This window comes from Canis lupus, chromosome 32 (genome assembly GCF_048164855.1).
Source record: "Canis lupus baileyi chromosome 32, mCanLup2.hap1, whole genome shotgun sequence".
Taxonomy (NCBI): domain Eukaryota; kingdom Metazoa; phylum Chordata; class Mammalia; order Carnivora; family Canidae; genus Canis; species Canis lupus.
The window spans coordinates 24722150-24743317 of NC_132869.1; the positions used below are offsets into that span (position 1 = coordinate 24722150).

Genomic DNA, 21168 nt, shown 5'->3' on the forward strand with positions numbered 1-21168 from the left:
CAGCAGATGTTCTAAGTGATTACTAAAGAGATTACTAAAAACCATTCTGGTAAAGGATATTTAGATTTGCCTCTTGTGCCCAGACGACGTGCCTTCATGTTTGGAAAGACATTTTTCATGATCTTTCCAAAGTCAGCAGCACTTAATGGATGGTAACCAAGATTGTCACAATAGCTCCTGCAAAAGAAGGAGGGACCAATTTAGAGCAACAGAACTTAGAATTACACAGGACAGTCCTATTTTAATATGACTTGACAACTTTAACAAAACTAAAAACCACATCTTCAAGTCATTTGCCACAATTTTCACTGATCATAATTCTTTGGTGACTAACTCAGGTTTAGTTAGCTTGTTCATCCTCAGGGTATACAGTACCATTGCTTTCAATAGCATCCAAAAAACTCGCTGTAAGAGATACCTGCAGTACAAAGTTTTCCAACCACAATCCAACTCTGCCCTCTGAACTGAGTATATCCAGCTCAACCAGTAGGGTTCTACATTTCCACATAAGTATCAAATTCATATACTGAGATAATTTCCAGTATACACGTTATGTAAGTCAGACAGCAGAAACAAAACTGCTATATAGTTTAAAATAGAAACATGATATATTAGGCCTAAAAGGAACCTTAGGAATCATCTATACCAACACTCTCATTTTACGGATAAGGGAAAAAAATGAAGGCACAGAGAGAGATTCCAAAGGTCCAGTGTTCTCTCTTCACTTCCACCACTCTATTATTGCCAGGAAAAGTACTTTGTAAAGCAGTAACTTCAAGTGGGAAGAGGGAAACAAGTCAAGTCTTAACTACCACTCACAATCAGGTGTTCTGCTTTTCTCTATGTCTGCCAGTCATAGGTAAAAAGCCAATCCCTCCTCTACCAGTTCAGCAGCAGACCAAGGCCACATCTTGTCCTGGCTACCAAGGCCTTCCTCAGTAACTGCTGGCCTTTGAGAGAACTACTACCTGAGAAACACCAAAGGGGAAGCAGAGGGATTCCAAGATACTCCAATAAAATTTCCCCACCTCACCTCTTATTTCAGCATTGACCAGAGTAGCTTCTTGATAAAGTCATGTAGTGGAGAGTCAAAAAGAGATTTAGGAATAAGAAACAATGGAAAAAACTGGAAGGCCTGTAAACAGGGTATAATGGTTACTGGGACTTCAGTTCTTGTAGACTGCTGAATCTACTGGCTGTTGCTAGTATATAAAAACATTATATACACTTATATCTATTATATAATACATTCCTGAAGTGACCTGGCTTTAAGAAGTCAAATTGGGCAAGACTTAGGAGGAGGTAGGGCCCCTGGGGAGCCTTAACAGACACGGTAGGGGCAGGTTTGGAGATGAGGGTACTGTTCTTGATTGTGCCCTTCCTATATCCACACCAAATTCCAAATACCTCTGGTGGAGGTGTGGAGAGAGAGGAGTCGCCCAGCAAACACATTCCCAACAATGTTGAAAAGGCGGGAGAAAGGAAAGCAGCTAACATGTACTGAGAATTCACTTTATAGGAAGTATTAGATTAAGTATGTCATATTTAACTTGAGACTACATGTAACACTCTGAGTGGTTCGGGGTCAAGGCTGAAGGTACAAAGTGAAGAGGTGACTATTTTCCGGTGCTGACAATTTAAATGAATTGTATCAAATCGTAACCATTTCAGTAGCAAGTCAAATCATCAGTCATTTTTATGGTTTAAATCAACACAGAAAGAAAATATAAATGAAGTTCTTTTAACATGCATCCTCTACCTGGAAAGATTACTTTTCTTAAAGTCTCAGCTGCAAGGTCATTTCAAAGTGTCTCTAACAACTATCCTATCTAAAGCAGTGCCCTCCTTGCCATATTGCCTATTGGTGTACTGCTTTTTTTCTCATGACTTATAATAATTATGTAACAGCCAATTTACTTGTTGCTTGTCACCTCCATTAGGCTATGTGTTCAACCAGGGCAGTGACTATATTTACCTGGTTCACACTGTATTGTCAGCATTAAGAACAAGATTGAAGAGTCACATTAAATTTTAATATATTAAGTATGTTGTACTTAAAATAACAAACTTTAAAGAAACACATAAGGAAAAAAGAAAACAATGTTCACTGGTTTCCTATGACAGCATGCATATGTATGGACCTTAAAAAAAAATGACACAAAATAAAGAGAAGCAGGACAAGTCTAATGAGAAATACAATATATACATTCTACTCCCCCTCTGGGATTTAGGTTTAATGTTTTCTCAATATATTAGTATACCAGAATTTTTTACTTTGGCAAAGTATTAAGATGATGAATGCAAAATTTGCTTGTTAAATCTTGAGTGTGATTTCAGATTGTGAAATGTTTTTTGATTCTTATCCATTCCATTTAAAGAGAGGAATCCTGAGGTGTTTGGGGGTTCAACTGGTATAGCACGTGACTCTTGATCTTGGGATCATGAATTTGAGCTCTACGTTGGGTGTAGTTTTTTTTTTTAAGGAGGATATGTAAAAGAGGAATTCCCCTTTTGGAAGAATGACTTTTTTTTTTTTTTAAACAATCATATTATCTTTAATAAACTCTTTAGTGGATAAGTAAAGAAAGTACCTTGTAGATGTATAAACAGCTCAAATTATTCCTCCTAAATCAAAGTAGGCAATGTTAAGAATAAGACTGCTTATGATTAAAATACTTTGACATCTCACATGTCAAAGAGAAAATAGAGCCCCAAATTAAAAGCAACCATACAGGTTCTCAATTTCTTTAATATTATGAGATCTCAGAAATGGCAATGAGTTTAGAAGTCATACAGTTCAACTTCCTGACAAATGTGGAAATGACTATATTCCTAAATGATGGGTTACATCATTGTAAAACTTTTCCCTGATAGGGAAGCCTCTGTATCGTGAGATGGCCTCTTCAATTTTTAGTGGTTCTAATTTTCAAAGAAAAAGGATTTCATTATTAGAGCCCAATCTCTATTGGGAAGATACAGATATTCAATGATTTTGCTTTAACCTGAGGAAATAGTTTTAGGTTACCTAGTCATAATTTTGAAATCAGTGCTACATAACAAGCTATAGATTATTCCAGCTCATGTAGAGATCTTGGTTAGTTTACATCTGTTTCCTGGTTCATAGCTTTAACTGTAGGTTGATTAAGTAACATATGGTGTCAGTTACCGTCAGAATGGCTAAAATTAACAACTCAGGAAACAACAGATGTTGGTGAGGATGTAGAAGGAGGGGAACCCTCTTACACTGTTGGTGGGAATGCAAAATGGTGCAGCCATTCTGGGAAAACAGTATGGAGGTTCTTCAAAAAGTTAAAAATAAAACTATGTTATGACTCAGCCACTGCACTACTAGATATTTATCCAAAGGATACAAAAATAGTGATTTCAAGGGCACATGCACCCCAATGTTTATAGCAGCACTATCCACAATAGCCAAAACATGGAAAGAGCCCAAATGTCCATCAACTGATGAATGGATAAAGATGTAGTATGTGTGTGTGTGTGTATATAATATATATTGAAATATTAATGTATATATATACATTATATATAATATTATATATAATGAAATATATATAATATATATATTGAAATATTACTCCGTCATCAAGAAGAATGAAATCTTGCCATATGCAATGATGTAGATGGAACTAAGCAAAATAAGTCAGAGAAAGACAAATACTGTATAATTTCACTTATATAGGGAATTTAAGAAATCAAACATGAACATAGAGGAAGGGAAGAAAAATAAAGTAAAATAAAGACAGAGAGAGAGGCAAACCATAAAAGATGCTTAATTGTAAAAAACAGAGTTGCTGGAGGTACAGTGGGTGAGGGGGGATGTGGTAAAAGGTTAATGGGCATTAACAAGGGTACTTGATGTAATAAGCACTGGGTATTATATGCAACTGATGAGTCACTAGATGCTACCTCTGAAACTAATACTCCACTATATGAACGAACTTGAATTTAAATAAAATCTTGAAGGAAAAAAAAAAAGCGTCAGCTAACACCTCAGTGTTAGATTATATTTACCCAAAACTTAAAAAATGGGAGTGAATAATGTTCTGTTCACAGGATAACATCCTAATGACATTCTTAAAATGAGATCTTTTGTTTTTTCAATCTCATTCTATTTTTTTATAGTAGCACTTTCAAGATGTTGAAATTAAGCCTAACATTCAACAAGATCATCAACACATCACTCAAAAACCCGTCCAGCAAATCCATCTTTAATGTTATTCATGCCATTTACAAATTAACTATAAAAGTTAAACATTACTTAGAGGTACAAAAATATAAATAAAAATCATAAAAGACCAGGAGCAAAAGTACAGCCTTAGGATACCTTACCATACCTGGTCATTTTTTGAGTGCTTTGTATGCATTGCATTATTTAACCCTCCCAATGATCTTAAGTTAGGTGTTTTTTTTAATCGTGCAGAGTTGCTTTTATACTCTTCTGAGATACTAAGTCTCAAAACCATTAAATAGGAGCTCCTGTTTTCTTATAGATGTAAAAAAAAATGGCTATAGCATAATTTATATGAAAACATGCACACATATCTCACTACATGTACATGTGCTGGAATTCGAAATATGACATATGAAGACAATGACAGTCTCTAAAATGCCCTTAAGCTCACTGTAATAGCATATTACTCTCTATAAAAAGTGTGATCTAAAAAGGTCACCCTACGCTACACCAGGTAGAAAATCAAGGAAGACAGCGTTACATGTGTATAAAATGTTATAAAAGTAGCATATTTATTTTTTAGAGCAAAAATTTGAAATGGTCTAACGTCAGCCATAGACCACTACAATTCGTGGCATACTATTGTCTTCACGCATGATTTCAAGATCCATACTTTGATCCCCTCAATCCATTTCCCCCACCTCCCCAACCCCTGCCTTTTGAAACTAAGAGTCAGTTCTCTGTATCCATTAACTATTTATTATTTTTTTTTTTTAGATTCCACATAGATCATACAGTATTTGTCTTTCTCTGTCTTACTTCACTTAGCATAATGCCTGCAAGGTCCATCCATATTGTCTAAAGTGGCAAGATTTCACTTGTTTCTTTGGTGAATAATGTGTGTGTGTGTCTGTGTGTGTGTATACCAGAATTTCTTCATCCATCAACAGACATTTAGGTTGTTTCCAATTCTTGGCTCTTGTAAATAGTGTGATGAATATGGGAGTGCCTATATCTTTTCAAATTAGTGTTTTCTTTTTTGGATAAGGATCCAGGAGTAGAATTGCTGGGTCATATGGTAGTTCTATTTTTAAAGTTTTGAGGAATCTCCATATTTTTTTCCATAGAGGCTGCCTGCACCAATTTACATTCTCACCAACAGTGCACTAAGGATTCCTTTTCCCATTACCTCACCAACACTTGTTATTGCTTGTCCTTTTGATAACAGCCATCCTAAGAGGTGTGAGGTGATGTATCTCATTTGGTTTTGATTTGCATTTCTCTGATGATTAATGATGTTGAGCAACTTTCCATGTATCTCTTAGCCATCTGTATGTCTTTTTGGGAAAAATGTCTGTTTAGATCTGCCCATTTTTAAAAATCGCTTTGCTTTTTGCTACTGAGCTGTATAAGTTCTTTATATATTTTGGATATTTAAGATAAAATATATATGTATTATATCCCTTATAAGATATATGACTTGCAAATATTTTCTCACATTCAGTAGGTTGTCCTTTTATTTTGCTGGGCTTCTTTTGCTGTGCCAAAGCATTCTGGATGTAGTCTCATTTATTTTTGTTTGTTGTTTTACTTTTGGTGTCAGATTAAAAAAAATCATCACTGAGACCTATGTCAAGGAGCTTACTGCCTAGGTTTTCCAAGTTTCATGGTTTCAGGTTATATGTTCAAGTCTCTAACTAATTTTGAGTTGGTTTTCGTGTATGGTCCAAGATACTAGTTCAGTTTCATTCTCTAGTAAGTGGCTGTCCTGTTTTCCAAGCCTATTTATTGAAGAGACTGTCCTTACTTACTCCATTGTATATTCTTGGCTTCCTTTGTCATAAATTAATTGACCATATATTCATGGGTTTATTTCTCAGCTCTACTCTGTTCCACTGACCTGTGTGTCTTGTTTTTATGTGAATACCATACTGTTTCACTTACTATACTTTTAACAGTGTTTGAAATCAGGGAGTGTGATGCCTTCAGCTTTGTTCTTTCTCAAGACTGTTTTAGCTATTTGGGGCCCTTTGTGGTTACATACAAATTTCAGGATTCTTTGTTCCATTTCTGTGAAAAATGCCACTGGAAATTTATTAGGGATTGCATCAAATATGTAGATTACTCTGGCTAACATGGACATTTTAACAATATTATTTCTTACAATCCATGAACATGGAATGTCTTTCCATTTGTTAGTGTCTTCAATTTTGTCCTTAATGTTTTAGTTTACAGTATATAGGTCTTCCCCTCCTTAGCTAAATTTATTCCTAGGTATTTATTCTTTCTGATACAATCATATGTAAGATTGTTTTCTTAATTTCTTTCGACAGTTCATTATTAGTGTATAGAAACATAAGTTTGTGTACTGATTTTATATCCTGCAACACTACTGAATTCGTTTATTAGTTCTAAGAGTTCACTGATGGGAGTCTTTAGGGTTTTCAATATAGAATATCACATCTTTTGCAAACCGTTTTACTTCTTCTTTTTCAAATTAGATGCTTTTAATTTCTTTTTCTTCCCTAATTGCTCTGGCTAGGACTTCCAATACTCCGTTGAATAAAAGTACCGAGAGTAGGCATACATGTCTTGTTCCTGATCTTATGGTATGTTAGCTGTGGGCTTGTCATATATGGCCTTCATTATGTTGAGACATGTTCCCTCTATACCTATTTTGTTGAGGGTTTTCTTTTTTTTTTTACCACAAATGGATGCTGAATTCTGTCAAATGCTTATTCCACAATTAGTGAGCCCATCATGATTTTTATCCCTCAATTTATTAATGTTGCATATCACATGTTGATTTATTTGTAGATACTAAACCATCCTTGCATCCTTGGAATAAATTATTGATAGGTATGTATTTACTGTCATCTTTTTAATTGTTTTGTGGCTGTTTTTTTAGTTCCTCTCTATTTTTTTCTTCCTCCTTCAATCTTCATGGTTTGAAGGCTTTCTTTAGTAGTATGCTTATACTGCTTTCTCTTTATTATATGAGTATTTACTATAGGTTTTTGCTTTGTGGTTACCAGAAGGCTTACATAAACAACTTATCTCTACAGTAGTCTATTTTAAGTTCATTAACAACTTAAGTTTGATCACATTTTAAAGCTCAACATCTTTACTCTTCCCCTCCCATGTTTTGTTTTTGTATCTATCTTATATATCCCTTAACTAATTATTATAACCATAGTTATTTTTACTTTTGTGTTCTACACTTCACACTACCTTTATAAGTGATTACTACCTTTAGTAACTACTTGCCTTTCTAGTGAGATTTACTCTTTCAAATGTTTTCTTATTAATATCTTTTCTTTTCCACTTAAAGAAGTCCTTTTAATATTTCTTATAAGGCTGATTTATTAGTGAAGAACTCCTTTGGCTTTTCTCTGGAAATCTCTTTATCTCTCCTTCACATCTCAATGATGTGAACTTTGCTAGGTACAGTATTTGTGGCTGGAAATGTTTTTCTTTCAGCACGTTGAATATATCTGGCCATTCCTTTCTGGTCTGCAAATGTTTTTGCTGATGAATCTGATGACAGTCTTTCGGGGAATGGGGAGGTTTCCTTTGTATGTAACATGTTGCTTTTCTTTTGCTGCTTTAAAAATTCTCTCCTTGTCTTTAAAATTTTTAATTATAATGTATCTTGGTGTGGGTCTCTGAGTTCATCTTAACTTGAACTCTCTGAGCTTCTAGGATCTGGGTATCTGTTTCCTCCTCAGGTTAGGGAGGAAACATTATTTCTTCAAATAAGCCATTATTATTCAGCCATTATTTCTTCAAATAAGAAATTTGTTCCTTTCTCTCTCTCTCTCTTTCTGTGACTCTTATAATGGTGAATGTTAGTCTATTGATTCTGCCTAGTAAGTCCCTAGGTATCACTGTTTCATTCTTTTTTTTTTTTTCTTCACTGTCTCATTCTTTTTTGCATTTGCTGCTCTGACTAGTTAAGTTCTATTGCCTTATCCTCAAGCTCACTGATTTTTTCTTCTGCTTCATTTAATCTGTTGTTTGACCCACTCTAGTATATCTTTCAGCTTGATTATCGTATTCTTCAACTCTGTGACTTCTATTGGTAATTTCTTACATTTTCCATCTCTTTGTTGAAATTCTCACAACGTTCATCCATTCTTCCTCCAAGTTCAGTGAGCATCTTTATGACCATTACTTGATCAGGTAAATTACTTATGTCTATTTCATTAAAAGTTTTTCTTTTTCTGAGGTATCTTATTCTTCCTTTTGGAACATATTTCTCTTCCTCTTTTTGCTTGACTCTGTGTTGGTTTCTATGCTTTAGATAAAACAGCCACCTCCCCTCTGTCTTGAAGGAGTCATCTCATGTAGATGAGCCTTGTTGTTCAACCCTGCCCTAACCCTTGGCTATCTCAAACTTTTGTGCTTGTCCAAGTAGTCTGTTATATTTTTAATAGTTCCCAGTAGTTAAGTATATGCCAAGACCTGTCAGTGCCCCCAAAAGGAGGACTTCAACACCTAGAATCGAGCTAATGGGAAGCCAGAGCCTCAGGTAACAGCTTTTAAAAGTATGCAAACATATATAGTCCTATGGGACTGTAAGTATAGCCCCATTGGCCATCAGCCAGCAATCTGGAGGTATTCTTTGGGCAACAATTGCAAAAATCAGGGCTGATGATGAGTGTGCAACCTCTCTTCTGAAAGAAACTGGTGAGCTGGAGCAAGACAGAGGCAGACTCTGGTGTCCACAGCCTCCACTCCTTGAGACCAGCTTCACAGACCACTAGATGTATGCCAAACCTGAATCTGCCCCTCAGATCAAAGCTCCAGAACAAGCAGAGACCTCCTACATACATAGAAAGACTGGGAAGTCTGCTATCTGTGCAGTGCCTTCGAAGTGGTAGCCTTCTAAGAACCATCTCTCCGCTTGCCACAGTTCTGTGAAACCCAGGAATGCAAGACTTCTGGTGATCAGAGTCACGTGATCAAGGGATATCCCCTGGGTGGCACCTCCAAACACTGAGGCACCAGACATAAAGCCAAGGTGCCAGACATGTGTAAAGATTCCCTCTGGGAAATGACACTGGAGCACAGCAGAGGGAAAGTGCAAGGCAGTACCTGCCCTCAAGATTTCAGAAAAGGATCAGTTAACCCTTGGATGTATGTTTAATTAGAAGGCTGTAGCCATAATTAGCTAATAGGTCTCCTCAGAAAGACCTATTGTCTTGCTATGCCCTGGGGCTAGCAACTGTTTAAGAATTCTTTTTCCATTGGTGATAGTCCTTTGGGGCCCATGCATGTTAGGCCCCACTGGCCACCAGATTCAGGCAATGTGAAGATGTTCCCTGGCAGCAACTATAAAAGTCAGGGCACGAGTAAAGGTTATAAACTCCTTTTTGGGTGACATTGATTATTTCAGTTCTGTGGGACCAGGTATGCAGCTCCCTGGCCTCTAGAGGCAGGTGATCAAGAGGTATCTCATGGACAGTAGCTGCAAAAATCAGAACATTAAATGTGTATACAAGCTCCCTTCCAGGAAATACTGGAGATCTGGAGCATATCAAAGAGAGGATGCAAAGATGGTGTCCACTAGTCTTTGTCCCTATAGACTGTTCCAGCAGGATCTTAGATGTGTATATTAAATTAGATGCCTGCCCCTCAAGCTGATGCTTTAATATAAGAAAAGTAAGCCTCCTTACTTTAAGTACTCTGCTGCCTCTGAGTCTAGGCTTTGGGTGGGTGAGTCCAAACGTGGGTCTTTAAAAGCTGTGTCTCAGATTATTATTAGTCTTTTGGGTCTTTAGACATGAGCCCAACTGGTTTTCAAACTTAGATGTTTTGGGGGGAGCTTATCTCTCAGGGTTAAGTCTTAAAAGTTGGGGTGCCCGATGTGGGGTTCACCTGCTTTGCTTTTTGTGAAGGAGCTTTGGGTTTTTGAGTTCCCTCCTGATTATGGGTCACTAGACTGAGAGTGGGGTTTATGGGCAGACTGTGTGTCCTAGCCTCTCCTACCCACTTCGATGTGGTTTTCTTTTCACTTTGCCTGATGTGTAATCATCCCTCAGCCAGGCTTTAGTTTAAGAAGAATATTTTCCATATGTAGCTATAGACTCAGTGTATCCATGTGAGGAGGGGAGTTCAGGATCTTCCTATATCACCAGCATGAACTGTTCTCCTCAGGTATTTTTATTATGCACATTTTAGAGACAAGGAACTTGCACAGAGAAGTGAAGTTGGAAAGAATTTAGTTATCCAGCCTAACCCACTCATCTTACAGATGAGAAAGTATTGCTAATTAGTAACTATAAGCAAACTGAATGCTTGGAAGGCAACCAAAATTAAATCATTAATTTTTTTCTGAACATTTATAAAGAGAAGAATTAAAAATAATTTTTTAAGTAATCTCTACGCCTAACGTGGGGCTCAAACTCATGACTCCAAGAGTTGCATGTTCTACTGACTGAGCTGTCAGGTACCCCAAAGAATTTATTAAAAATTCTTAATTTTAGGGGTGCCTGGGTAGAACAGTTGGTTAAGCATTTGACTCTTGGTTTTTGCCTTGGGCTATAATCTTGGGGTTGTGAGATCGAGCCCCACATAGGCTCCACACTCAGCACAGATTCTACTTAGGATTCTCTCTCCCTTCTACCTTTTACCCCTTCCCCCTAAAATTAATCTTTAAAGGAAAAAAATTACTAATGTTCTATTAAAAGCCTTTTTAAAAAATAAGACATATAACTATTATTTTGGCAAGGCTTAACATTCATGTATTACAAATGATAATAAACAGTATGGGAATTTAGAGAGGTCTCAAAGACACAGAACCATTATTATTCCCTTAAAAGTATTAACCAAACAATTTTGCTAGATAATCTGGAAGACAAATAAGGGAAAAGTAATATGGTCAAACATCTAATTAGCTTGAGCCTTTGAAAAGTACAACAGTTGTTGAAATTCTCTAATATTTTTATAGTACAATTAGCTCCTGAGTCTCTAGAGAGAAAAACTCTTTGAAAGTGCCTAACCTTGGTCATAAACAGATTTGATTTTTCTTATTGTTTCATAGTCTGGGCAGAGTAATATTACACAGCTAGGTCTGAGGCACAGCCATAAGTCCACTGGGCTCTGGTATTTGGTGAGAACACTGGAGAAGTGTACAGTGTAATATATGTGATGGTTTAGTGTCCAAAGGACAGCACAGCTGGAAAAGCACAGCAGAAGCTTGTTAGGTTAGTTACGGCGTCTTCTAGCCTAAACTAGAGAGAAATTTAGAGTTGTTAGTAATACTTTTTTTTTTTTTTAAGATTTTATTTATTTATTCATGAGAGACACAAAGAGAGTGGCAAAGACATAGGCAGAGGGAGATGCAGGCTCCCCGTAGGGAGTCTGATGTGGGACTTGATCACAGGATCATGACCTGAGCTGAAGGTAGATGCTCAACCACTGAGCTACCCAGGTGACTGTTAGTAATACTCTTAACCCGAGCTTAGACTAAGATAAAATGTCACTTTTGAGATAATCTTATGTTTGTGGTAAGCAACCCATAAAGAAACAATACATCTGAAAGATTACTTTGGGGTCAACAAAATTAATTTTAATAGTTAAATTATAATGTGTATATAAGCAAATATGACCCTATTAACCAGCTGTTTCCTTCCAACTTGCCTTTCCTTTTTCAAGGAATTAATACTCATGATTTTAAATCATTTTCTTTTTAAGATTTATTTATATTTTTTTAGAGAGAAAGAGAGTATGTGTATGCATGGGGGGAGAGGCAGAAGAGAGGGAAGGAGAATCTTCAGCAGACTCCCTGAATGAAGAGCCCAATCTCATGACCCTGAGATGAAATCAAGAGAGTTGGATGCTCAGCCAACTGAGCCACCCAGGAGCCCCAATTATTACACATGATTTTAGGTAATAATCCCAAGGAAAAAAGGAATTTGTGTCCTTAACTATTTAAATCATTGTAAAAAAATTAATATTCCCTTTATTATTTATGAAAGGTTTGATTTGGGCAGCCCAGGTGGCTCAGTGGTTTAGCACTGCCTTCAGCCCTGGGCCTGATCTTGGAGACCCGGGATTGAGTCCCACGTCAGGCTCCCTGCGTGGAGCCTGCTTCTTCCTCTGCCTGTGTCTCTGCCTCTCTTTCTGTGTCTCTCATGAATAAATAAATAAATAAAAATCTTAAAAAAAAAAAAAGGTTTGATTTCTCACTATTGCCTATGAGAACCATTTTAAAAAAACTATCCTTTTGGTCAAGTTGGATTGTATCATCTTTAAAAATGAAGACTACACACACACACACACACACACACACACACACATATTGATCACATTCTGTATCTAATGCTAACTTTTTTGGTACCCTTTTATTTTTTAATTGCTTCAGTTCTTTGTTTTAAATTAACCTAACATAAATGTTCAGATTATATGAGTATAGATAGTAACTGACTATAGTTTAAGAATGAACAAAAACACTGAAGCAGCAGGTTTGGCTCAATGAATTCCTGATTAATCATTTCTCTTCACTCAATTTCCACCCAAATCCAATTTTACTATACTAATAGTTCAATAGTTTCAAACACTTCTGAAATAATGTTAGTAAAAGGATCAATTGAGATAGGAAGAAGGTTGCCTACATTAAAAAAAACCCCAATAAATTCCAATATTTTGTATAATCATATCACTTTGTAGATGAGGAAACTAAGGAACAGAGACGTAAAGGAATAAGGAATAGAGAGGTAAAGATGATCTGCAAGAGTAATTAGTGAGTGGTTCTTTACGCCAAACAGTTTTATATAACAAGTAATATGTATTGAATGATGGTATTGCAAAATCTTCAAATGGCTTCTTTAAAAAAAGAAAAGATTTATTTATTTAAAAAATAAAGCACATGGGCGCATGCACACAAGTGGGGGTAGGGCTACAGGGAAAAAAATCTCTAGCTGACTCCCTGCTAAGGTGGAGCCCCACATAGGGCTGGATCTCTAGAACCTGAGATCATGACCTGAATGGAAATCAAGATATGGCCACTTAACTGACTGAGTCACCCTGGTGTCCCAAGGCTCCTTCTTCTTCTTCTTTTTTTTTTTTTAAAGATTTTATTTATTTATCTGAGAGAGAGAGAGAGAGAGAGCATGAGCAGGGGAGGAACAGGGGGAGAAATAGGCTCCTGTGGGGCCTAATCACAGGGTCCTGGGATCATGACCTGAGCTGAAGCAGACCTAAACTGAATGAGCCACCCAGGTGCTCCCACTCCCAAGGCTCCTTTGTAAGAATATTCATCAGTTGCCAACTTGATTTGCTGAATATAATCTCAAATCAATACACATATATAGATATAGTATGTACAAATATGGCACTCCTCTAGAAATTATGTCAGCAGAAAATAAGTGAGGTATGTTTAATCTTTTAATGTTTCCATAGGAGAGAAAAATGGGCGAAGATTTAAATACATTCTCAACAAAAGCATAGAGTCAACTGGCCAAAAACACATAAAAAGGGCCCTCGCCTTTAGTTATCAAGGAAATGCAAATAAAAACCCAAACTGGGGGGGGGGGGGGGGAAGCCCTTCATGTTCATACACAATAGAATGAACAAAGAAACTGATATATATTCACAAATGGAATACTGAACAGCTATTAGAATGAGTGACTCAAAACCACACAAAACAAAATGCACGAAACTTACAAACATTGAGTAAAAAAAGAACACAGATACCAAGTTATTGTATAATTTCATTCATATAATATTCAAAAATAAACAAAGCTAATCTGTGGTGTCAAAAGCCACACAAAATAAGATTTATATCAGCTAAAGCCAAAATGCTGGATTGTAGAAGAGTGAATAATAACTGCTGTCATATATTGAGGGCTTACTATGTTTCAACCATTGTGATAAACATTTTACATATATCATTTTAAACCTTAATAAAAATAGTATGGTGTTTTACAGAGGGCTAGAAAGCAAACTGACACTAAAGGTTAAGAACTTGCCTACAACTACAAACCTCAGCATATGTTTAAATTAGTACAAACTCAGATGTGGCTAGTTTCAAAGGCTAATCTTTCTCTACTGTATAATTATGCCTTCCTCTAAAAAATAAAGGTTTTGGACTTTATTTTGTAGCAAAGGGAAATATTAAATACAACTTAGAAGGAGTCCTTTTTATAGTTTACCCTTTTTATAGACTTTTAGAGAAAGTCTTTATAGAGGTTTTTGTCTTCCAGGTGAACAAATTCTATTTATGATTAAAATGGCTATTCCAATTCCATTTGCTGGTTCATTTCAGTTAACTTTTCAGTGAAGTGTGACAGAACTGCACATAACATTTTTGGTCCTTTAACATTCATGAATTTCTATTTTATAGTTTTGGTGCTATCAATAAAAGTTGCATAGTAAGGACCACTGAAATACACTTCTCCATAAAACAGCAGAAAAACTGGCAAAGCTCGTCAATATCATCTTTTCAGAACTTTGGAAATTAACCCAAGGCTTGCAGTAAACTGGAGAGCATTTATCCAAGAAAATTGGCTGATTTTCAGTAAGAACAACTTTGTATCTCTTTAGCTTGCCCTAATCTGATTCCCTCATGATCTAAAAGTAGCCTTGAAAAGTAACAGCCCAATATTCCCAGTTCAGTTTGGTGGTCATCAGAATAAACATAACATAGCTGGAGCTCTTTCAAAACCACAACCCAAAGAACTGTCATTATTTGTCTCCTGTGATGGGTTCTGTGCAAGACCCCACCTTTGGCTACATCTGACCTTAGAGTTTGCCTACTTCGAAAAGCTTTCTCCCTTGAGGGGATGGAAGGGTACAAGGGGAAACTGTTAAAAAGAATTGTAGGCAGAGGTGCCTGGGTAGCTCAGTCTGTTAAGTGTCTGACTCTTGATCTTGGCTCAGGCCATGATCTCAGGGTTGTGAGATCGAACCCCATGCTGGGCTCTGAACTGGATGGAGTACTTGCTTAAGATTCTCTCTCTCCCTCTGCCTCTCCCTGCTCCCCTTTCTCTCTCAAAAAAATAAAATAAAATAAAAATAAAAATATAAATAAATGAATGAATGAATGAATGAAACAACTGTAGGCAAATGTCTTAACTTTGTGGCTACCTGAGGCAGTGGATAACAGTTGAGCAGACAACAGACCAACAGACTAACCAAAAACCTAAAAGGAAAAACTGGTAAGTACGATTTCCATAAAAGCTTTGAAAAGCTCCATCTTATTCCCAAGCATCTAGAAGGTTATGCACATGCAAAGGGCTGTGTGCATCTCAAGACCTTAGAGGGCCCCAAGCTCTGACCCCTAGCTAATCTTGAGGCTCCACAAAAGCAGGAAGTGGAAGCTAAAGAAGAGCTGTCAATTGCATGACTGTTTTTGGTGTACCCCAATACACACACACAGCCCTGTGGCAAAGACTGCTTATTGCTTTAAGGTATTTAAAGAAATCTCTGTCCAATCAACAGCTGACCATAAACTTAAATGAGTAGAGACCTCAATGGGCAGACAAAAACATCAGAGAATTTATCAACAGTGGACTGGTTATACAGGAAATACTAAAGGGAGTCATTCAAGCTTAAATGAAAGGACATCAAATAATAACTTGAATCTACATGAAGAAATAAAGAGCACCAGTAAAGGTAACTACATAGTAAATATAAAATTCAGTCTAAATGTATTTTTTGCTTGTAACCTTTTATTCTCCTATCTGATCCAAAAGACAATTGCATATAGTACCAAATACAAATCTGTATTGATGAGTGCATAATGCATAAGATTAATGGGGATATGGGAGAGAATATATATATATATATATATATAAAAGATATATAAACAAAAGATTTTGTATTTTTTTAATTAAATTGAGGTGTTACCTGCAAGCTCCAGGATAACCACAAAAGAAAATAATTTTAAAACATATATAGTAGAGGAGCTTGGGTGGCTCAATCAATTAAGCATCTGCCTTTGGCTCAGGTCATGATCCTGGGGTCCTGGGATCCAGCCCTGCATCAGAGTCCTTGCTCTGCAGAGGGCCTGCTTTTCTCCCTCTGCGTGACACTACCCCTTGCTTGTGCTCTGTCAAATAAATAAATAAAATCTTAAGAAATGTATATATATAGTAAAAGAAGCAACAAGGGAATTAAAATAGTTCACTATAAAATACCCATTTAACACAAGGTCAGTAATGGGGAAACTGAGGAACAAAAGTAGACATAAAACATATAGCAAATACCAAAAATGGCAAATGTAAATCATATCTTATCAGCAATCACAATTAAATGTAAATGTATTAAACTCTTCAATTAAAAGCAGGGAGAGGCAGAATGGATTTAGAATAAAATATTAGCAAGCCATATGTCACCTACATATTACATATATGTTTTAAATTCAAAGAAACAAATAGATTGAAGTAAAAGGGTAGAAAAAGATATAGTGTGCTAAAAGTAACTGAAAGAGAACTAGTGCCTATACTACTATCAGAGAAAATGGACTTAGAACACAAATTGTTACTAGAGACAAACCATTATTTCATGATGAAAGGCTCAAGCTATCAAGATTTAACAGTCATAACCTATTATACACCGAAGAACAGAGCTCCAAAACACTTAACAAAAATGGTCAAAATTGAAGGGAGAAGTGGATAATTCAACAATAATAATTATAGATTTCAATACTCCACTTTCAATAATGGATAGAACTAAGAGAAGGATGAACAATGGAAGAGAAGACACAAATAATAGTATATAACAACAACCTAACAGATATTCATGGAACACTCTACCACCCAACGACAGTAGAATGTATCTTCTCAAGTGAACATGAAATATTCTCCAGGATAGATCGTGTATTAGGCTATAAAACAAGTCTCAACACATACAAAAGAATAAAATCATGCATTACATTACATGTATGATTACATAAATCATACAATACATTTTCTCCAACCACAATGGCATGGAATTAGAATGCAGTAACTAAAAGAATGGGAAATTATAATACATGAGTCAAAAAGGAAATCATAAGAAAAATTAGAAAATACTTTGAGATGAACAGAAATGAAAGCACAACATACCAAAACTTATAGAACACAGTGAAAGCAGTGCTTAGAGGGAAATTTATAGCTGCATATACATACATTTAAAAAGAAAGGTCTCAAATGAATAACCTAATCTTCCATGTTAAGAAATTAGAAAAGTAAGAGGAAGCCAAACCTAATGCAAGCATAAAGAGGGCATTATAAGGATTGGTGTGGATCTAGGGTATAGAAAACCAACAGGAAAAAAGGCAAACCCCACAGCTGAGTCTTTGAAAAGATCAACAACTCTGATTAATAAACCTTTAGGTAAATTGACCAAGATTAAAAAAGAAAGACTCAAATAATTAAGATCAGGATGAAAGAGGAATATTACTACAAATCTTACAGGTGTACCTTATAGAAATTAAAGGTACTCTAAGAGAATATTATGAAAAACTGAATGCCAATATATAGACTAACCTATACAAAATAAATTTCTAAAAGACACAAATTACCAAAATGGACTCAAAAAGAAATAAGGAAATCTGACCTATAAAAAGAGACTCAATCGGTAATTTAAAAAGTACTCACAAAGAAAAGCCTGCGTCTACATGGTCTCACACTGCTGAATTCTACTAAACAGGTAAAGATTAATATCAGTCCTTCATAAATTCTTTCATCAAAATAGTAGAGGGAATATTTCCAAAATCATTCCTTCTGTAAGGCCAACATTACTCTGAATCCAGAATCAGGCAAAGACATCACAAGAAAGAAAAATAAAGACCCATATCCCCTATGAAGACAGATGCAAAAATCCTTAACAAAATACTAGCAAACTACATCTATTCTCTGATGATACCATATCATATATAGAAAATCCTAAGGAATATACTAAAAACACTATCATAGATGTAATTAGTTTAGCAAGACTGAAGAATATAAGATCAACATGTAAAAATTACTCTTATTTCTATACATTAGCAGCAATCAAAAATGAAATTTAAAAAGTAACTCCATTCACAATATCATAAAGAAAACCTTAGGAATAAACTTAATAAAAGAAGTGTAAGGTGTATACATAAAAACTACAAAATATCCTTGAAAAAAATTAAAGGCCTAAGTAAATGGATATACAGCCCATGTCTAAGGATTTAAAAAGTTAATAATGTTAAGATGGCAATACTTCTGAATTGATCTACAGCTGCAATGCAATCTTCATGAAAATTCCAGGGTAGCCCCGGTGGCGCAGTGGTTTAGCGCCGCCTGCAGCCCAGGGCGTGATCCTGGAGACCCTGGATCAAGTCCCATGTCAGGCTCTGTGCATGGAGCCTGCTTCTCCCTCTGCCTGTGTCTCTGCCTCTCTCTCTCTCTGTCTCTATGAATAAATAAATAAAATATTAAAAAAAAAGAAAATTCCAACTGCTGTCCTTAAAGACATTGAAAGCTGACGCTAAAATTCACATGGAAATTCAAAGGACCTAAAGGAGTCAAAATAACCAGGAAGTAGAATGACTAATCGAAGACTCAAACTTCCTAATTTCAAAATTTACTACAAAGTTAAACTAATGACAGTGTAATACTAGCATAAAGAAAGAAAGATATAAGAACAATAGAAATGAATTCAGCATCTAGAAGTAAGTCCATATATCATACAAGTCAACTGATTTTACACAACGGTGCCAAGACCATTTAATGGGGAAAAAATCATCTTTTCGACAAATGCTGCTGGGACAACTGGGTATCCATGGGCAAAAGAATGAATTTGGGTATCTATGTCACAGTGTGTACAAAAATGAATTCATAATGCAAAGACCCAAAAATATGAGCTAAAACTATAAAACTCTTAGAAGGAAACAGTATAAATCTGCATGACCTTTGTTAGGCAATAGATCTTTGATACAATATCTAAAAGCACAAGTACCAAAGAAAAATAAATTGGATTTAATAAAATTAAAAATTTTTTTCATTTGAGGATACTAACAAAAAAATGAAGACAACCCACAGATGGGAGAAATATTAGTAAACCATAATATATCTAATAAGGAACTAGGATCTAGAATATATACAGAAAATATAAATAAAGAAAATAATCATTAAAAATGGTAAAAAAATGAATATTTCTCAGAGAAATGAACATTTCTCCACAGAAAATAAATATTTCTCCAAAGAAAATATAAAAATGCCCAATAAACACATGAAAAGATGTTCATCATAATCAGTCACCAGGAAAATACAAATCAAAACCATGAGCTATTATATCACATGCACTAGAGTGGTTATCATAAAAAATATGGACAAGTGTTGGCTAAGAATGTGGAGAAATGCAATCCTCATATATTATCGGTGGGAATGTAAAATGGTGCTGCCATTTTTTTTGAGTAACTTAAAACACACAGTTATCATTTGATTAAGCAATTCTATTCCTAAGTATATGCTCATGAGAAATGAAAACACATGCTCATACAAAAGCCTAGAGATTTCATAGGCAGCAAAACTTCAGAGCAGCATTGTTTATAATACCAAAAAGTGGAAAGACAACAAATGTTCACCAACTGATGAATGGATGAAGAAAATGTGGTATATTCACACAATGGAATATTATCTGGCTATAAAGGCATGACATATTGATATATAATTTAACACAGATAAACTCTGAAAACATTATGTTAAATGAAAGAAACCAGATAGGAAAAGGCCACATAATGTATGGTCCCATTTATATGAAATGTCAGAACAGGCAAATTCATACAGCCATAAAGTAGATTATTTGTTACTAAGTCCTGGAAGGAAGGAAGAATGGATGACTGCTAATGGATTAGGAATTTGGGGAAGTAATGAAAATATTCTGGCACTACTGGTGAGTGATGCATGACTTTGTAAATATACTAAAAACCACTGACTTGTGCAATTTTAAATAGTGAATTTTATAATATGTGATTTATATCTCAACAGATAAAATCTTAAAAAGCTAAACAAAAATTTATAGTTCCATCCATCTGTGAATAATTTTCTTAATCTATGACATGCAATAAAATGAGATTTTTTACTGCTACATAAATCTGCATCATATGCTTTAAGATAGGAGTGGAAGGGACTCATTTGCTGGGATATGAGCTAGCCAATCATATTTGCACCTCAGTAAGGCTTCACTATTCTCAAATCATTAAGACACATGCAGATTCCAAAAATGACAAAAATGTTTTTTCTATACTAAAAATAGCTCCAAACCAGAAATAGGTGGAATGTAGAATTTTTTATTTTCTTAGATGTAATAAAAATATTATGGTTATAAGTGACTGTCCTTATCTTTAGAAGTATCATATCCACAACTTACTTTCATATTGGTATAGAGGGAAAACTGCTAAATCTATGTGGAGAGTATCTGGATATTCTTTTGTTGGAGAAATAGCCCTGAAAACAAAACTATTCTCCAAAGCAGATGATGATAGTAATGTACATAAAGTGAAGACATCTAAAAGAGTAATGATATTCCTCAAACTAGGAATTTGTTAAGTAAGGTCTTTCAGTGTCTACTTGGCAAAGCTCAGGCTGCATTACCTGGCAGCATAATGGTTTTGTAAAATGGTGAAATGTTAGTTTGCTAGCTTTGTGTTTTTTCTGATGGTATCCTCTATGCTCGATCTTTTTGGCCATGGGACAACACTGGGCTGTTCTTCCCAGGATACAAATGGTAGCTGAAAACTTTCTATTCTGTATTACAGCTTTTTTTCTTAAATATAGATTTATATTTGCCCAGTGACTTTTCCTGATTAAAATGGCTTATGTCCTTTTTTTTCTTCCCAACCTAAAGGGCTTAAGATTTTTCTTTCTATAATTAATTCACTGTTGGCATTCTTGACTTAATAGAGCTCAGTCTAATCTGCCTCTCCTCTTCCATGGCCACTGACCGGAGACTCAATGAATACTAGTGAGTGAGACTGTAGCTGGATAAACAGGAGATTGAATAAACTGTAGTCT

The 21168-nt window shown here is 35.5% G+C and overlaps 1 protein-coding gene across 4 annotated transcripts in view; it reads right to left on the bottom strand.

Annotated features, from left to right (window-relative positions):
• Window positions 1-21168, bottom strand: part of RFX7 (regulatory factor X7) — a 132400-nt gene that overhangs the window by 13275 nt on the left and 97957 nt on the right. For all 4 annotated transcript variants that reach the window (XM_072808725.1, XM_072808726.1, XM_072808727.1 and 1 more), the window contains one exon: window positions 57-177. In XM_072808725.1, coding sequence (XP_072664826.1) covers window positions 57-177 — 121 coding nt within the window. The remainder of the gene's footprint in view (window positions 1-56; window positions 178-21168) is intronic.